This window comes from Penicillium daleae, assembly GCF_028827525.1.
Source record: "Penicillium daleae strain IBT 16125 chromosome Unknown utg000005l_segment0_segment0, whole genome shotgun sequence".
NCBI lineage: Eukaryota > Fungi > Ascomycota > Eurotiomycetes > Eurotiales > Aspergillaceae > Penicillium > Penicillium daleae.
This window is the reverse complement of record NW_026623153.1, coordinates 3709483-3728611: the sequence shown is the minus strand read 5'-3', so window position 1 is coordinate 3728611 and position 19129 is coordinate 3709483. Positions and strand designations below refer to the sequence as shown.

At 50.7% G+C, this 19129-nt stretch overlaps 6 protein-coding genes across 6 annotated transcripts; 4 read left to right on the top strand and 2 right to left on the bottom strand.

Moving 5' to 3' along the window:
* Nucleotides 1–2494: 2494 nt before the first annotated feature.
* Nucleotides 2495–3640, bottom strand: N7458_005522 (putative isopropanol dehydrogenase; the record flags this gene model as incomplete). Its single annotated transcript, XM_056908904.1, has 1 exon — nt 2495–3640. One exon carries the CDS (start codon nt 3638–3640, stop codon nt 2495–2497), a length of 1146 nt encoding a protein of 381 aa, XP_056767522.1.
* A 1628-nt stretch (nt 3641–5268) lies between these two features.
* On the top strand, nt 5269–7331 carry N7458_005521 (fungal specific transcription factor domain-containing protein; the record flags this gene model as incomplete). The annotated part of the gene is made up of 2 exons (XM_056908903.1): nt 5269–5273; nt 5321–7331. The coding sequence occupies 2 exons, from the start codon at nt 5269–5271 to the stop codon at nt 7329–7331; spliced, it is 2016 nt and encodes a 671-aa protein (XP_056767521.1).
* Nucleotides 7332–8052: 721 nt separating this feature from the next.
* cp6 (uncharacterized protein) lies at nt 8053–9667 on the top strand (the record flags this gene model as incomplete). The annotated part of the gene is made up of 5 exons (XM_056908902.1): nt 8053–8297; nt 8347–8677; nt 8722–9235; nt 9287–9553; nt 9603–9667. 5 exons carry the CDS (start codon nt 8053–8055, stop codon nt 9665–9667), a joined length of 1422 nt encoding a protein of 473 aa, XP_056767520.1.
* A 568-nt stretch (nt 9668–10235) lies between these two features.
* On the top strand, nt 10236–11020 carry N7458_005519 (glyoxalase 3; the record flags this gene model as incomplete). The annotated part of the gene is made up of 2 exons (XM_056908901.1): nt 10236–10830; nt 10896–11020. The coding sequence occupies 2 exons, from the start codon at nt 10236–10238 to the stop codon at nt 11018–11020; spliced, it is 720 nt and encodes a 239-aa protein (XP_056767519.1).
* Nucleotides 11021–12049: 1029 nt separating this feature from the next.
* N7458_005518 (uncharacterized protein) lies at nt 12050–13471 on the top strand (the record flags this gene model as incomplete). Its single annotated transcript, XM_056908900.1, has 3 exons — nt 12050–12294; nt 12373–12691; nt 12752–13471. The coding sequence occupies 3 exons, from the start codon at nt 12050–12052 to the stop codon at nt 13469–13471; spliced, it is 1284 nt and encodes a 427-aa protein (XP_056767518.1).
* A 490-nt stretch (nt 13472–13961) lies between these two features.
* N7458_005517 (PE repeat family protein) lies at nt 13962–18009 on the bottom strand (the record flags this gene model as incomplete). The annotated part of the gene is made up of 3 exons (XM_056908899.1): nt 13962–17329; nt 17382–17645; nt 17739–18009. The coding sequence occupies 3 exons, from the start codon at nt 18007–18009 to the stop codon at nt 13962–13964; spliced, it is 3903 nt and encodes a 1300-aa protein (XP_056767517.1).
* Between the last annotated feature and the right edge of the window lie 1120 nt (nt 18010–19129).

Sequence of the window (19129 nt, the reverse complement as noted above, 5' to 3'; positions counted from 1 at the left end):
ACTTTGGTAATCTAATAGACTTCCACGCTGGCCTGACTAACCGCAGTAGTTCACCTTTGCTCATGGACTAACTACTGCTCGGCTTTAGGAGAGACGTACGGAGTCCAGAGTACTACTATACAGTATTACCCTGCCTTGATTCAATCAACTCGGGATTGACGTAGCTCGTGGTTGCCACGAGGTAGTATTCGAAAGAGTACTACCGCCACAAAACGAACTCCTAGCCTGCTGTTTTGAACGACGAGGTAAACTTGGCCCAAGACTCGTGACGGACAATGGCGACGCCGACGCCGACGCTGACAGCGCAAGGCCCAAAGCTGATATTAATCAACCCTTCCATGATCCATCCCCTGGGAGATGGGTTCCGATCTACCAATCACCCAATGACCTGCTCAGCGAAGCCTGGACTGTAACTCGACCCCTTAAAACTTAGCAAAGGTCTACCTACCAAAACATCCCTGTCATCGAGAACCCTCCCGAACGATGCGACGAAATTACACAAATCATCCTCGCTAATTAAGATTACTGGAACTAATATCCCCCGTCCTGACTCCTCTGTAAGACTGTAAGTCCCTATGTACAAACCCGACTCCTTAACCCCGACCGGCCGAAGAAAGAGGCGCTCGCCAAAACTGCTCCTCCCCCGTCCTCCTTTCATTTGTTCATTTACCGAAGCCCCGGCTGGTCCTGGTCGGTCGATCTCCGCACCGGGTCTCGCCCCGACCTTCCACGGCGACTGGTTGAAAGTATGTATGGGGTGATGGTATGGAGAAGGACGACTTGGGACGAGTAGGTGCCACTCTCTGGAGAGGGCTTGGAGAAGGGCAAATTAGATTCATAATGAAATATTCCATGACATGAATCGCGTAAACGGCAAAAACGGGTGAAACGGCGTGAATAGTCTGCCCCACGAGGATGGAGTCGCGAGTCATTCGCTTCCACACTTCTGCTAGCTACACTAGTTTCTTCTCGTGGCTAGGTACGCATTCCGTCGCCCTATAGACAGATGAGGCACAAAATAATTGATATTGACTTACTGTAGGTTGTCAAATTGTCGCAATCTAACTGCACGTCCATTTCATCTGCAAGCATCAGGGTGGACCCGACTCGACGCCCGAGTATCCTAAACTCCTAACTCCTAAATCCTCCCACCAGAATTACCAACTCCATCCAAAGTCAATATTCAAACACCGGTTGGATCGGATCGAACTTACTCCGTACTCTCTCCTAGACTCTGACTCGCCCTCTGCACCTGCACGCTTACCTTCTCCCTATTTCTCCCCTTCAACCTGCACCATCGCCTTGGTATCCGAGTTGGGTAACTGGTGCGGACGGGCGTTGTGTGTCATCGTCTCACGCCCGTCCATTGCCCGTTGCCCCCCTCGACTCCTTACCCATTATTTCTTACCAAGATACCAGGTCATGTGCGTCACTGCATCGCTTCTTCTCTGAGTATTGTACTTGGCTTGGCAACCATGCATACGGAGTACTCGTTGTTTCATAACGAGTTAGGGCTGAAAACCAGCGGGTCATCTTCCACCAGGCAGCCCACACCTTCTGCCTGCTCCGTGCATTCTTCACCCTTGCCACCGGCAAGTCCTTAGGCGACCTGACCCGTGTCTGGATCACATCCTCGAAACAGCTCGTGTATCGAGGACTGTGATAGGTCCTGATCCGTGGTGGAGGGCCGGACCGCGTGAAATCGCGCATCGAGCATCGATCGGCGCTGTCCTGGTCGTGTTTGACTGGTCTGGTTTTTCGTCCCCGTGGGCTGCCGTGTCGATCAGGGGTGGGTCTTGTCGCGGAGGCTCTTTTGGGATGGGCGGGGAGGAACGTACTGTACTCCGTACAGTACATAGCTTTCTGAAATGTTGCCTAATTATGCTGGCGCTCGATTCGGATAATGCATGTTAAGTCGATTATGCTTTTGGATTTTTTGATCCAGATATTTTTTTCTTGTTGAGTTTTACTTCTTGGGTAGTATTTGCGTTTAGGTTTGCTGGAGGTGTTCGCTGGTGCCTGGGCTTATCAGTCAAGGGGAGTCGAAGCGTAAATGGTGAGATTTTTGACTGTTTAGAATTGCTTGATGTGCCTTTTGTGGTTTCTTCTAGAAATGAGACAAGGAAAGAAATAATTTTGACTCGACTCGTTGGCATCCCCAAGGTAGACATGGCCCTTGAGGCTTATTGTTATTTAAACAGATAACTTGGTGAGTACTTAAGGATTGTCTCTAGTGCCTCTACTTTTGGACAGCCCTCAAACAAGTGAGAAAAACACCGTGAGACCAATTGTATATCATATCTTTCCCGTCAACAGCGAGGCTGGAGTAAATGCTTCATTCAAGGTGGCACGTAGGACAATAAGCCTTAGCTTCGACCAACTACTCTTCTACAGGACTAATATTGTCGTCACTGTGGGGTCTACCTAGCAGCTGGATATCTTGATAAATACTACATTGGCGTAGATTCAATCACTGCCTACCTAGGGTACACATTCAAGGAGCGATAATTGTTTGCATACCCGGACCACCCATTTTGGCAGCCGTATCAAAGGCAGCCTCAAATTGCTCCAGTGGAAACAGGCCAGCTGCCTGAACACCTCCAGCCTGACCAAGCTTCAAGTCACCAGCCTCAACTAGCCGAATCATAAATCTTATATCCTCCTTCGTGTACATAAACTTGCATTTGACAGTAATATCCTTTCCCATCATGGCCATGATAGGTAAAGACAACTCCATGAATGGCCCCATGAGACTCACCCGACCTCCACGACCCAAGGCCTGGATGCAGCTCGTAAAGTGTGTGCTCTTGGCTGCTTGCTCAGGTGATATATCGAAGAAAACATCGGCAGGACCGGACTTGGTTAACTCTCCGACATCATGAGTCACGTCACCGGTGATCTGAACTGTCCTAACTCTTCCTTCCGGGCCGAGGGACTTCACTTTTTCCAGTGCATCGAGGTTTCGTCCCACGGCGATCACTTGCGCTCCCATTGCCAATGCGGCGACTACAGCCGCACTGCCAAAGGCCCCAGTGGCCGGCGCAATGATGACTTTTTCACCGGCTCTGACGTCCACAACTCGAAGTCCTCCGATGGGGACCGCCAATTTGGAGAGATATGACAAGTCGGCCAGGTTATAGCCAAGGCCCCCTTCGGCAGGGCTACCGAGGAGTCTCTGCTCATCTAACGGGAAGCAATTCTCCAACGGCACTTTAGAGTACTCGGCATATGTACCATTCCTCCACTCGTTTTCCATGAGCTTGTTGCTGCTAGGATCGAATCCGTAAAATAGGCCATGAAGGATCGAAGAGTCTGGATCGTCACGGCCGTGAATATAACAGTCGAAATAGACCAGCTGACCCACTTCGAGCTTTGTGGCGTCGGATCCGACTCCAGCAACTCGACCGATAGCAGAGGAACCAGGGACGAAGGGTGTTGGATATGGATAGGGCTTGCGGCCGCTGAAGATATCTCCGGCGTACGACAGGACGGCGGCTCCTAGGATCTGGATGACTGCACTGCCTGGTACAGCCTGCGGTGTGGGCTGCTCGACAACTGAGATGTCGTATGGGTCTCTTGTTGAGTTTAAGAAGAGCACCCGATGGATGGGGGGAATAGCTGATGTTGAAGCCTGAGCCATAGTTGATGAAATGATTTTCAACGGTGAGGAGAAGAACTAGTCAAATATCGAGCTCGTTGAACAACTCTACTTATCTGGACAACATCTCATATTTATACTCTGTGTCCTCGTATTCATTCGTTGTTTAATTGGTCACACTCCACGTCTTGTTCGAACTGTGGCGTTCAAACTCGTATACAGAAGAACAGAGGAAACATCAAGTGAACGGAGATATGATTATCACCGGAGTCATTCCATCACAACTTTAGTAGGAGCGACTGGTCCGATTTAAATCCGAATATCGACTAAGATGGCAGAGCATTCAAGAGCATCGAGATGCTTTGACTTTATGACTTGGGAAATCAACGGCCGTTGAAAATATTGCACTCGCGGAATTAGACTTACTGAGATTTGCCCGGAACAGCACCGCGGCAATGAAGAAAAATAGTAAGAAAACTCTAACTGTGTGAGCAAAGGTCCAAGTGTCTTGTCTGAACATGGTATATTGAGATAAAAACAATGTTCTTGTAGAAATCTAACAGCCAGCCTTTAGTGGCAAGACGAGTGCTCAATCTTATTGAAAGGTTCTGATAGACGCACTCTAGGACTGATCATTAATATGAACTTTCCCCAGACAGCTCCCTTTTCTTCATCCAATGCTTATTATTATTGACTCAAGGACCATACTACATGACGACATGACGGAGATACCTCCACGGAGCACCGAGAGTTCAATACTGATTAATACGAATGGCTGCGTTTGTGGCTGCATATTGCGATGGGCCATTTTTGCGTATCATATCGGCTTATCTAGGAATAGAAGCTGCTTCAGTTTGTCTATGATTCACTAAGACGAAAGGAAATAGCTCTCCTTGATGTGAGACACTTGCCTTTCAACGTGCTCTCTCAATAATCTTGGATAAAAAATTAGGTGCATATTTGAATATCATTGTTGAGGGTGCATTGAACTAAGGTACTATGTTCCTCGCCACTGCTATCGCTCGAAATACGATCGCTACCGCGCTACCTAACGCCTTCCATTTAAGCGACCAACGGGAGTGGAACTAGGGACTCCACCGACATGGTATCAGCCAGAAAGCCAACAAATATAGTCGTCATAGCTCGCTTATACAAGAACTCTTGATATACTGTGCCATTGTACCCCGAGGTCATAGACTAAACCCCATTTGGTAGCCTGGCACTCGAGATAAGACATATCCCCACTTGACTCATGTGTCATAGGTATCGGAGTAATGCATGAATGCTGATGGTGATTGGGAAGATTAAACGTAAACATAGACCTAGGATGATGGTAGAATGAAGAGACCTAATTTAATCAGATAAGATCAACCTTTATTACAGGAGCTAGCAAACAAAAAATATATCACATGATATTATCACGTGAGGAGACAAGGCTCTGGGGTGAAGGAAGTCGCCGTCTTGTTTGTTCCATCCCTTCACAATCGCTAGCATACATACCAGCGAATGTACTTTTCCTTCCGACTGTTCCTTCGAAGCTGTGCTTATGATTGGTGACTCAGAGAGTTCCTGGTTAGGAACTGAACATCAAGAGCCGCGACGTCGCCAGAGGCGGGTGCAAGTAGCCAGAGCGTGTGATGCTTGTCGTCTTCGCCGCACTAAGTGCGACAATGGCGTACCATGTTCAAAGTGCATAGCACGTGGATACCGCTGTAGTAATAGTGGTGCGCCCAAGGCCTCAACTCTCACCGAAGCCTCCGAGGAAATTGCAAGCCTTAAGCGAAAAATCCAGCAATTAGAAACAGAACTCAAGCGACAGGCTTCCAACCATCACAATCTACCGAGTCCTATAGGGTCGTCACCGTCACTGTATTCTGCTCCTGTATCTACAGGAGGAGCCCCCGAGCCCGGTTTGAAAAGGTACTGTGGTGGAATTCAGTTTCGACCTACACGTTCCTCTAACGACACCTGGTTCGGGCCCTCATCCCTTTACGCATTCATCCAACGTCTTGGCGACTTTCTCAATATTAAACTGCAAAAAGAACACACTATCCATCGTTTGCATCCTGTATCAGCCAGCGATCACAAACTACTGAACGAACCAGAACCGGGCCTACATGGACACATCAGCCATTCTTGGGCCCCTCCTGCGGGAGAAGTTCCCACTACGGGGATTTACCTGAGTCTCATACAAGAGGAATATTTCATCAATCTTTTCTGGCAGACCTTCCATACTTCCCTTTACCCGATCGTGGATGAGACACAGTTCAAGAAGCACTATCAGTCTCTCATGGTGAATGGCGGCCAGGACCGGAAGCCTTCGGCCCTAGTCGATGTTATAATCGCCATTTGCATGCAATATGCGACCTCGGCAATGCCTTCCGAGACTCAAGGGATTCTTGTTGAGGGCAAAGACGCTCTAGTTGCGGGTCGATGGCACTACTGGCGTGGGCAAAAGTTGCTTACGTACGAGCTTGACAGCCCATCATTATCAACCCTTCAATGCCATTTGCTCTGTGTAGTCTACACATGTGGCGGGTCTTTCCACAATATGATGGACAGTATCATGGGCCTAGCTGTACGTACTGCTTATATGCTTGGTCTACACCTGGATCCCTCGCCAACCCTGCCCGAAAAAGACCGTGAATTGCGCAGGCGCCTGTGGTGGGCAGTCTATCTCCTGGACAGTAAAGCGGGAATGAAGCTTGGTCGCCCCTTCATGTTGTCTAGCTCACACGCTATGCCATCCCTCCCAAGTGACACCCTTGAGGCTGCTGCGAGTTCTGGATCCATGTTTGCCCCTATCGGACCTAATGCTACATGGCTCAGCTATAATCTACACACAGTCCAGCTCTACAGAAACGTCCGCACAGCTTATACAGCTTTCTTTGATCAGGACAGTCTTCTGCGAGAAGGACAGGTTTTATGGGCTAACCACGAAGCCCAAAACTCCAGTGCGGAGGTTCTAAGAGCACATACCCAGAGCCTCTACGAATGGGTTGAAGGTGTCCCGGAATCTCTGAAAATGAAGCGTCAAAACGGTGGCCAACCCCTATCCACGGATTTTACCTCCATTCTACTTGAGCCGTTCACACCACCGTGGCTGCAGCGACAACGCCTGCTCCTCGAACATACATATCATCACCTCAGCGTGAATCTCTATCGACCATTTATCTCCTTCAGCTTGAAACCGCCTATTGATTCAATAGCGGAAGAACTCGCCATGAGATGCGCTTCTCATGCAATAACGTTGACAATGATCACGCATCACGCGCTGACGGAGTCATCTCTTCTGGACGGGTGGCACGAGGCCTTCTTTTGCCAATGGAATGCAGTTATGACTCTTATTGGATATATAATTTTGTTTCCATCTTCAACATTATCTAACCAGGCCAAGCATGCGATTGAACTAGCTATCTCGGTTTTCGATAACTTTGGTGCCAAGTTTTCAGTCGCAGCAAACGCAGCGCAAATCACTCGTGATTTATCTGCCAATCTTGAGGTTCTACTAAAGCCCATCGAGTCTGAGCAAAACTCTGCTATATTCCCTGAAGATTTGGAAGCCAATTCCCTATACTCGGCGCCAGTTGACCTGGTCCTACCATCGCAGGATCGTTTTGATGCACCGCTATTCAACCTGTTTGATATGGCCGTCGATATCGATTTCTGGAATGATGTTGACACGCTATTTCCAGATCTTGATCAATCATTACAAGTCCAATCGGAAATATGAGCGACGAATAGTTTAGGCGTTTTAGCCATATTTAAGTCGTCCATAAAGAAAGATTCCCGCCAAAATGAACGTTCTGACAGAGGGTCCTTGAGAGTTATCTTCTAGTTGATTATTATTAGTGTGGATTGTTCCATTAGCGCGTTTAAATCACCAGTCTAGGGTCTTCTCTTGTTCTTCTCGTTTGTGGTTGTAAAGTTCAATCAAGTATGTCTCAAGTTCTCGCCGTTGTTAATAAATTCGGCAGCCTAATTCTGGCTAACAATGAACCCATCAATGGAGATTATCACGTCGTCCCCCACCCCGATCTATTCCCTCATCTGTCTTCCCCTCATCATGCATATCTTTAAGGATGCGCCACAAATAAAGCCAGATGTAACCATGATCGGTAAAGTTTATTGGCAGCCGTCACCTATCCACCGGGACTCCGGTCTTGGCTGCCGATCGCCAAGATCTATTGATCAAAGCTTGGACTTTCCTGTCGAATTTCCTTCCGGAATACTGTCTTGATCTGGTAGAAGATTTACATGATACCGGCCGATCGATAACACCGTCGTATTCCGACGGTACCATAGAGTAGCGAGTCATCAGACTCGTATTTCTAGGATGTTTCTTCATGCAATTTTGTTTCATATTACCTGGAAGTATTTAGCTGAGCAATTCCCGACGATGGCCGGAATGAATCAAACCTCCTTTTTCAATAATAGTCTCCGTTAGAGTAACAATGCGGCATCAAAAGTGGCTACTACCTCTACTGGCAGCAGGGAGTACAGCTGCCCCTGCAAACACGGCCAAAGACAGCGTCTCCTCTGTCGTGAAGAATGGCGTCACATATACCGTCTTTGAGCATGCCGCGACCGGTGCGAAGATGGAGTTTGTCAAGAACTCCGGCATCTGCGAAACAACCCCCGGGGTTAATCAGTACTCGGGCTATCTCTCAGTCGGGAACAACATGAACATGTGGTTCTGGTAGGTGTCGCGATGTATCAGTTGATGGCTTTTGTCTAAGCAGTCATAGGTTTTTTGAGGCGCGGAACAATCCCTCACAAGCTCCTCTGGCTGCCTGGTTCAACGGCGGTCCTGGATGCTCGTCCATGATCGGTCTATTCCAAGAAAACGGCCCTTGTCACTTCGTTAACGGGGACAGCACCCCCTCGCTGAATGAATACAGCTGGAATAACTACGCCAACATGCTATATGTTGACCAGCCCATCGGTGTTGGTTTCTCTTACGGTACGGACGATGTGACCAGCACGGTCACTGCTGCGCCGTACGTCTGGAAGCTGCTGCAGGCGTTCTATGCACAGTTTCCAGAGTACGAAAGCCGTGATTTCGCCATCTTCACCGAGGTAAGTCATCTTTCCAAGCCTACCAGCACTCACTAATGATTCAGTCATATGGTGGACACTATGGCCCTGAATTCGCCGCGTACATCCAGGAGCAAAATGCTGCTATCAAGGCTGGATCCGTCTCAGGCCAAAACGTCAACCTGATCGCCCTTGGTGTTAACAACGGTTGGATCGACTCTGCAATTCAAGAAAAGGCTTATATCGATTTTAGTTACAACAACACGTATAAGCAGCTCATCGACGACTCCCAACGCACGAGCTTCCTGAGCGCCTACAATGACCAATGTCTTCCTGCTATCCAACAGTGCGCGCAATCAGGAAGCAACTCCGACTGCCAGAATGCCGATAGTGTCTGCTCTAATAACATCGAGGGACCGATTAGTAGCTCGGGCGACTTCGACGTCTATGATATCCGGGAGCCATCGAATGATCCATATCCACCTTCGACATACTCGACTTATCTCTCCGATCCCAACGTTGTAAAGGCCATTGGGGCGCAGTCCAGCTACCAGGAATGTCCGAACGGGCCGTACAATAAGTTTGCGTCTACTGGTGATAGTAAGTGCAAGCCTTTACCTGGTTATCTTAATGCAGGAACTGACATGTTAGACCCTCGATCTTTCCTCTCTACACTCTCCAGCGTGGTCCAGTCCGGCATCAACGTGCTAGTCTGGGCAGGTGACGCCGACTGGATCTGCAACTGGCTCGGCAACTACGGAGTAGCCAATGCAGTGGACTTTTCAGGACATGCAGACTTTAGCGCAAAGGACCTGGCACCATACACCGTCAATGGCACCGAAAAGGGCATGTTCAAGAATGTGGACAATTTTTCATTTTTGAGGGTGTACGGGGCTGGACATGAGGTTCCTTACTACCGTGAGTCCCTTCTTCAAATTGTATTTCGAACGAATGCTAATTGATGTAGAACCCGAGACAGCGCTGCAGGTGTTCGAGCAGATTCTTCAGAAGAAGCCAATTGCCTCAACTTGAGAGCCATTTGCTCTCCATTCCCAGTGGAAGGATACCTAGCTTTACTGGATGTATATACCAAGGCATATATTTTACCAAACATCAACACACAAGAACGGTACATGATTAGGAAAATTACTATTATTCATTCGCGAATTAGTCGTAAAGATAACGATTCTCTTTTTCACTTGACTTGCCTATTCTTTCTTCACGGAGCTATCCGGTAGGAGGGCACAGTCCCCAAGCAGACACGATCTTGATACGCAGTCAAATAATCTAACGCGTCATATATTATCGTGATATGTTTTTTTCCGGACCCTATTTGCCGACTTAGTGATAAGAGCCTCTTTGGGTTAACTGGATGTAGTCATGCCGGAGCTGCGGAGTTGCGGGGTGACGGAGTGCAGCGACGGAGTCGCGGAGTTACGGAGTCGACCCTAACGCCCCAACTATAGACAAGACAACATATAAATTGGCATGGAATCTGCGCTCTTTCGATTCTCATTCACATCGCATCACACTTTCTCTTGACTACAAGAACATCCCAACCATTTCAACTTCTTTTCACAACTTCTTTTCAAGAACCAAAATGTCTCCCGCTCGCAAGGCACTTATCAGCATCACTTCGGCCCACGCCTCGCTCTTCCAAGGAAAAGAGACGACCGGACTCTTCATCAGTGAAGCTCTACACCCATTCAAAGTTCTCACTGCTGCGGGCTTTGAAGTTGACCTTGCTTCCGAAACTGGAGAATACACTCCTGACTGGCTCTCGCAGCAGCCAGATTTCCTCAATGGCGATGATCTCCAGATCTGGAACGATCCCAACAGCGACTTCCGCCGAAAGCTGGACAACCTACACAAGGCTGCCGACCTGGATAAGTCGCAGTACGGTCTTTTCTACGCATCTGCTGGCCACGCCGCTCTGATTGACTATCCCACTGCATCCTCTTTGCAGAAGATCGCCGAGGAAGTCTGGGCGAACGGTGGTGTTGTTGCCTCGGTCTGCCACGGCCCTGCCATCTTTGCCAATATCCTTGACAGAGCAACTGGCGAGCCTATTATCAAGGGCAGAAAGCTTACTGGATTTACTACTGAAGCTGAGAACACTATGGGGATTATGGCTGAACTTCGGAGTTGGAATTCTGAGATGGTCGAGGAGCTTGCCACACGCCTTGGCGCTACTTGTGAGTTCTTCTTAATCCGAGAAGATATGAGTCTTTTGAGTTTTCAGGGCTAATTTCAATCCTAGATGAGCGCTCTACTGGCATTTGGGATGACTTCCACGTCATTGATGGCCGCCTGGTAACAGGCCAGAACCCAGCCAGCGCTTCGTCAACTGCCAAGGCTGCGGTTGCTGTTTTCGAAACTTTGTGATTTGAACATTATTTCTTTCCTTCAATAGTTGATTAGAAATATGCTTTTTATATGGTCCTTGAAAGTGTTGTATAAGCTTCAATCGTTCTTTAATAGGTGGAGGTTGAGTAGAATGTGAGGAATCTCTGAATTGCATCACAAGGTGCTGAGCATCCCTCTAGATTGGAAACAACTTATATGAACGCGTAGACAGTCTTCATACCAACAAATTACTTAATGTTATAGATAACAAATGTTCAGTATTAACTGATATGTGTTCTGGTCACTCTCTTTTAGATCGCTAGACGGTATTTACAATCCTCTTCCTGCTAGTATCGCCGAGGTCTACGTATACTCCTAGCAGCCTACACACACACTCTCTTTCTAAGCGACGCTAAGGCTTGAGTAGAAAGTCAACTCATATATCGTTTTCGTAAGACTCTAAAGCACACTTCCTTGCGAATTTCCAAAAAGCTTATCCGTCCATCTAGGAGGCGTGACTGGGCATCGATGTATCTGTATGCTGTTGCCGGTGTCTCACAAATTGGTCTTCATCGTGAAAACAAAGAATAGATCCAAAGAATTCAATAATTTATTTTCTTGGTATACTTCACACACGTCAAGCGGCCAAAGTGTCGGTGCCTTTGTATAAACAGCGTAATAATCGTATCGCGGCAAATCTGGGCAGGAGAGGGAAAAGAGGGGCAACTGGGGAATGGGCAATGTTATCATCGCTCAGCCCGATCGTTCACTTTCAATCTCCTCAACTTCTACTACTTCCTCGCTTTCACCCCTTTTACATTCTCCCCCAGGGAGTCTGTCCCATTCGTTTGTCATTCCGAAGAACGGAGAATCAAATCCCTCAAAGTCGCACATCATCCGACTCGGAACGCGACTGCCGCCCAGCAACAGAACCACATTTCCTCCCAAGTCTAAGCCCACCGGGACCTATAAAACGCCCTCTCCCGGGACGGAGATCAAAGATCATTCATCTTATCTGATGTGCTGATTCATCTGATCCTGCGGCAAGCCTCCGATGGCAGTAACAGCATGGTGGTATTTGTCGACTTAGATCGCGATGACTCCTTCTCCGAGCATGATCATCACGGCTCGGCGCTCTCTTTGGAGAAGCCATTCCCTGCTAAACTGACGGTCGCACCCATTCCAACCGCGGAGTCGTCTGAACTCTTACCCTCCCCAACCTCGTCCGATGACGACCGCGATGCGGAGAACAAAGCATCCGACGTCGAGAATCCTAATAGGAATGCGTTCTCGGCCGCGTTGACCTGCTACCCGTATGTGGATCCCTAGCGCGACCGCTCTTCCCCACGCAAACCCTCTCTAATACCGACACCTTCTGGGTGGCTCTTTAGCATTGTCAAGGAAATTGCACGAGCCGTCGATCTGAATACCCTCCACGCTTTATCTCGAACATGCCGCCAATTCCACGTCAACCTGGCGCCGTTCCGGCATCAGCTCGTTCGGGAGACTCTGCGCTGTGAGAATGAGTATATCGAGACTGTGGCGGATATGCTGGACGGCAGTGCTATAATTCCGGACAGTGTCAAGTCGGTGCTACAGCTGCTGAGCCAGAGCAGTGGTGGGCCAGGGCGTATGACACGTGGGAAAGTGGGCAGATGCGCGCGCGACATGGTTGGCGAGTGTCGACGCTGCAGCAAGGTCGTGTGCCGGGTATGATCTTCCCAAGAGCGACCCTACACGTGAACGCAAACCATGACTGACTCGCTACAGAATTGCACGATTAAACCCCCTCCCCAGACCGCCATGAAGGGTCGCATCCGTCGTCTCTGCCGACCCTGCGGCAAAGCACCGCTCTCCTGCCATCTCTCCAATACACCGCACGATATGAACTCTCTCGACACAGGCAGCGGGGACACCGTGGCAGAGGAAATTGCACGCAGCGCTGGAATATGCAACTGCAACGATGCCCTATGGCTGTGTCAACAATGCGGGCAGACCTTGCGCAGCAACGACACCACATACCGCCGCGTTTGGGCCTGGCGTACGCGATACAGCACATATCTCGGTGGTGGGCTTGGCACCGGCATCGGCGAGGGCAGCCAGGGCGTGAAATGTGGTCGTGGTGAGGCATGTCTTGCCGCGCAAGAGATCGAACTAGAGGTCGACTGCGAAGCGGACGAAGGGTCCAGTGATACTAGCAGTCCTGGCCACAGCCCTCCCAGCCACCTGTCGTATCATCACGAGCTGGTCTCGACAGATAGTCATGACGACGAGGAACCGGGGTACTTCCGTCAGGAGATCATTGGTTTGGGTGGGCTGATGAAACACAAGGCCAAGAAACGAGTTATGGTGGGTGCTTGTGTAGTGGAGTATGAGCATGAGCGGGAGTCGGGAAGATATCTCGTGCGTGAAGAGAGTGGTTTACATCGAGCGTGGTGTGGATGGTGTTCGAGGGTTATTCCGGCGAAGAATGAGATTGTGCCTCGTTAATGGTGTCAATGAGCTAGGTATATAGCCTGCATCGTGTGTATCTCTTTGGTTCATTGCATTGTGGGCGACTTGCATACTCCAGATTTCGATAGCGACCAGTGTATATACGGGCATTGTGTCTGCATGCGTGGTCAACGAATGAATGTGCATTGTCGAAAGTGTTTACTTCAGCATACTTGACTGAATTATAGCCAAAATCACTAAGTATAACCAATGATTGTGGGCCAGTAGAAGCTGACTCTTTCCAGATTTGATAGTAAAAACATGGAAGCAAATATAATGGCTACATTTAATTAACAGTCTGGATGATAGAGCCCAGTCTCATCACAACAAGAAAAGACAGTACTCCGGCAATGCTCGCTCCTCCATGCAACCATAACATCATACATCTGATAACATATTTCTCAAGAATTTCATCACAAATCATCATCCAACATCAAATCTCACAAACAAATTCACTTCACACAGTACGAGACTGATCTCAATTGGTTTAATGGGCGGCGATAGCTCTCAAGAAACCCTTCAGCTTAGACTGCTCTCGAGGGGGAGATTCATCACGCTTATGCCGGCGATGAGCACGAACCTCCTTGTCCTTGCTGCTCTGGTGTGGGCGACGAGAGCCCTCGGATTTCTTTTCTCGATCTCGGGGCTTGCTGACCTCGGCTTCAACGGAGCTGCGTCGTCGACTCTTCCGCTCCTGACGAGCAGGGTCGTCCTCGCGTCGGGAGTGAGGTTTCTCAGACTGTCCACTCGACCGCTTCTCCTCGTTTGAAGAACGCTCTTGGTTGGCACTGCTGTGGCTTTGACTCGTGGAGGCCCGGCGGGAGTTGTCAGCTGCTGGGGCTGCAGACTTGGAAGTTCCATTGGGTCGCACGATGAGTCCATTGGTGTTGGTCGCAGGAGCATTGCTCATGTATCGCAAGAAGGCCCGGGGCTTAGGCGCAGAGGTCGATGCCTGCTTCGAGGACGAGGAAGTCTTGACCGATTTGCTTTGCTCTGCTTCGGACGAGCGACGCTTGGTCTTCGGTTTAGGCTCCACTTCAACAGCAACAACTGGCTGTTCTTTCTCCTTTGAGACCTCAAGCTTCTCCTTTGAGGAGGAACTCTTGGACTTGACAGACTTTTCCGATGGGGCAACCCCGCTGCGCTCCTTGTCTTCCGCTATGGCCTGCTGCTTTGCTTCAGCCCTCTTCTTCCCCTCGTGTTGTTTGCGGGCTTCTTCGAGAGCCTTTGCCCAACGGTTGGTAAACAAACCGCGCTCGCTCTTCTGACGCTTAAGCTGCTCCTTCTTCTGCCCTTCCGAGGAAGTTTTGGAGTTTCGTCGCTCACGTTCGTTCATCGGACGCTTCTTGCGCCGACGAGAATTGTGCCTGGCTGCTGAATCTCCGACTGGCAGCTCTGATGCTTCTGCAAACGGGACTTCTTCAGCCTCCTCTGGCACGGTCTCTACAGGAGGACCGTCTTCTGGCGTGGCTTCCTCGGCAGGAGCTGCTGGACCAGCAGTGGCTTCGCTTGGTTCTTGAAGGGACTCCTCAACAGGTGGTTCCACTAGCGGCTCGGTGGCTGCAGAGGTCGGCACAGGCTCGGGCTCAGCAGGCGCCTCTTCTGCCGGCAACTCTTTCGTCTGTTCTGACTCCGGCACAATCTCCTCAACTGGCTCTTCCGCGGGGGCCAGTTCAGGAGTCGGTTCAACTGGAGCCTCTTCAGCCACTGAAACCTCAGGGGCAGGGGCATCCCCGGGCGTAGGCTCTTCTGCGGCTGGCTCAGCAGGAGAAGGGTCCGCAGGAGCTGGCTCAGAAGCAGGAGCCTCCGTAGCTTCAGGAACAACCTCATCGGGGTGAGCAGACTCGACAATAGGAGCCTCTTCAGCCGGTTCTGGTTCAGGTGGAGCTTCCTCTGCAGGAGCCGGTGCTGGAGCAACCTCTTCTTGTGGTGCACTTTCAGCAGCCTCCGTTGGCACAGGAGAAGGAGCAGAGGGCTCCGGTTCGTCTGTAGGAGGTTCAATTTGTTCCTCTACTGGTGCTGGTTCTTCAACCGGTGCTGGTTCTTCCTGAGCTGCTCCGGGCGCCTCTGCCTGAGGCTCCGGAACATCCGCAATTGGTTCTTCCAGAACAGGATGTTCAGCAACAGGCTCCTCAGTGGATAGCTCAGCCACCGTTTCTTCAGCTGGGACAGCCTCAGCGGCAGTCTCCTCGGGATTGGGAGGATTTTCGGGGCTCGGTTCATCCGCTGGTGGCTCTTCGACAGCTACCTCCTTGGTCGATGACTCCTCAGCTGGAACTTCAGCAGAAGGTTCTTCAGGGGGATCGGAGGTAGGTTCATCAGGCACGGATTGCTCAACCGAAGCTTCTTCAGCAGCAGGGAGCTCGTCAGAAGACGTTTCAGTTTCCGGAGTTTCACTGGGCATCTCTTCAGCCACGGGTTCCTCTTCGGTAGAAGGCTCCTCCTGAACAGCGGGTTCTTCAGCAGCAGGCGGTTCTTCAACAGTGAGGACCTCATCGACACCAGAAGCCTCTTGGGGAGCAGGTGGCTCTTCGGCGGTAGACGGTTCTTCTGCCGGAGCAGTCTCGACTGGAGCCTCTTCGGCTGGATTCTCGGCGACGGACTCATCAACGGGTTCCGCAGCTTGAGTTTCGGCAACTTCTACACTTGCAGAATCGCCGACTGGCTCCTCTGTAGCTGGCTCTGGGGCGGACGTTTCAACTATAGGTGCTTCACTCGCAGTTGCTTCATGCGCCGGATCTTCAGCAGGGGGTTCAGCGGCTGCTTCGTCCGCGGGTGGTTCTTCCTTTGTCGCTTCTCCAGGTGTATCTTCTGTGGGCTTGGGCCTAGGATCAGGCTCAGAGCTGGCCTCGGCTTCTGGTTGTATTGCGGCCGATTCCTCTGTGGTTTCTTCCTTTGCCGGCTCGGAAGGTGCTGCAGTGCCCGGCGTATCATCCTGCAAGCCTTCAGGCACAGCAGGCTCTTCTGTTGGTGGGGTTTCTAATTCCTTGGCAGGCTCTAATGATGTCGTCTCTGCTTCTGCTGCGGGCTCGGTGGTATTAGGATCGACCGCCGCAGAGCTTTCAGTGGAGTCCACCGCAGCATCATCTGACTTGGCTTCGGCCTCGACAGCCTTCTTGTCCGTTTCAGCAACTGGTTCAGATGCTGGCTCGGCAGTTTCCTCCGCGGCTGGAGGGTCATCGGAAGCTGGCTTGTCGGCCTCGGGCTCAAGTTCAGGCTTGGCTGCAGGCTCAGATGGTGGATCTGCAGCAGGTGCCGGTTTCTCTTCCGGCCCAGCTACTTTGCCAGCTTTGTTCTTCTTCTTTTTCTCCTTCTTCTTGGCGTTCTTCTTACCGTTCTTAGGTGACTGCGACGTTGACTCCTCCACTGACTCTTCTGGAGCAGGATTTGACTCAGCAGGAGGCTGTTCATCCACTTTGATGTCGGCTTCTGGCGTTTCAGTTGGAGCGACCGTTTCAGCCTCAGCTTCGGCCTCCGGGGCTTGAGGAGCTTCTGTTGCGGCCGGTTCGTCGGCCGGGGCAGCATTTTCTCCTGAATCTTCTGACTTCTCGGCAGGGGGCTTTTCAGCGGGAGGTTCTTCCGCAGCCGCAGGCTCTTCTACCTTGCTTTCGCTTGGGGCGCCTTCAGCTGGAGCGTCCTCAGCTGGGACAGCTTCAGCCGGGGCAGGTTCGGCTGGAGCATCATCGGATGGAGTATCTTCAGCTGGAGTAGTCTCGGCTGGAGTATCTTTATTCTCATCATCTCCTTGAGATAGAGCTTCCTCGGCATCTTTCGCGGCTTGCTTGGCAGCTTCTTCTTTCTCCGATTCTACTCCATCATGTCCAGCCTCAGGGTCAACTGGTGGAAAATCTTCGTCTATAGGATTGTTAATTGACAGCATGTAGAAAGATCATTCGATAGGACTGACCATTGCTTCCACCCTCGTCGCTGGGCTTCGTCGCATTATCGTCTTCTGCTGGGGCTGAGCTTTCATCCGCCTTTTCGGGCTCTGCGACGTCCTCCGCAGGAGGCTCTGGAGCGGCTTCATCTGGGGCGCCGTCGCTCTCTGCGTTCGGAACAGCTTCATCGGCGCCAGCTGCGTCCCGAATCTCCACTTTTGCATCTTCGCCTGATGCATTGGCGGCTTCAGCAGGTTGGCCATCTGCTGGGGGCGTCGTTGCCTTGGAGGATTCTACATAGTTCAAGTGAGTGAATGTTACACAACACAAGCAATGTTGCCCTGGACGATTGATGTACAAGTCATCGCCACAGTACGTGTACTTACCTGCAGGCTCGGGCGTCGATGAGCTTTCATCCGGAGAGCTCGAGGGCTCTTCTGCTTTGACTTCAGCAGCAGGGGTTGATTCTTTCGGTGGTTCGATAGCACTAGGCTCTTTGTTGTCCTGGACCTTGCCCCCCGTCAGACCACTAGCTTTCGAGACGACGGGATAGAATGAAAATTTCAACGTGCTCCGATCGAAAGTCTGGTATTGCTTTTCGAAGGAGTGATACGTATATGTAGGGAGCTCAGCATACTGGAACTTTTGCGAGCTCATATTCGCAGCCTACGGCCGCCGGCTCCGGGGCAGGCTCGTCTGGGAGCTCTGTGGTCTCAGGATTGGAGTTTGTTGCACCGACAGGAAGGCGGTTATTGTTGTTGTTCTTATTCTTCTTCTTTTTACCTTTGGCGGCCATGTCCTCGGATCAATGACGTATCATATATTGAGGTGTGGATGATGCTAACTGGCGCGTGATGCGCCGAAGGACGGAACAATAAGGGAGTGACAAGCCACTGTCAGGCGTTTGATGCAAGGTAAAGTGGTGGGAATGGAGCCACAGGGGGAAAAAGAAGTGACAAAAGATGGAGAGAATTGAGAGACCGTGAGACTGGGCAGGGTACGATGTATTAGAAGACCGAACGGGAAAGAAGCATATGCTTGTTTCTCTGGAGACGAGGAAATTGTATTGGACGGCCATTGCGAGGCAGCGTATAATAGTTCGTCCGCTATCCGGGTAAGTTAGGACAACAATCCGCTACAATTGCAGGTATTTGGGCCCTGAACGTCATTAGTGAACTGCCCGACGGCAATGCTTGCCATTGGACCACGTCGCTTCGGTCTCCATGCAGTGGTTGCCAGCATTGGGTGGATGGGGGAGTACCGGGACTCGATTAGGGCCGGGCGAGGGCAGCACAATCTCCACTTAGATGGGGTGCTGCAGGAGTAAGAATCCCATGGCAGAAGGGGGTTGGGAATTGGGAAGCAACGCGGTCCAGATAGGAAAGGTATTCCTGCAGCTTCATGGAGCAAGATGGGCATGTTGAGTGGAGTGGGGTGCCACCGTGCAATTTGGTTTCAATTTTGATCTGTTGTTTTGCTCTGGCAATCTGGTACAGTACACACAACCAGCGTGGGGTTGAGAAGATCATTGAGTGCCGGTGGGTCAAGATACAATTCGAATGGCTTCTACGAATTCACTCCGAAGCGAGGCCTGCAGTGCTTCCATCATGGAGGGGGAGAGAATGTAATGTTAAGGTGCCCGCCGAGCAACGAAAAGTGATGCGGTCGATAGACCCGTTTGTGCCCAATGGGCCCCGGCAACGGCGGCAAATAGGATGCATGCCTGGCGCCAGTGGGGAGGCGAGGGTCCCCTCCGAAGAAACGCGGTGTTGGAGGA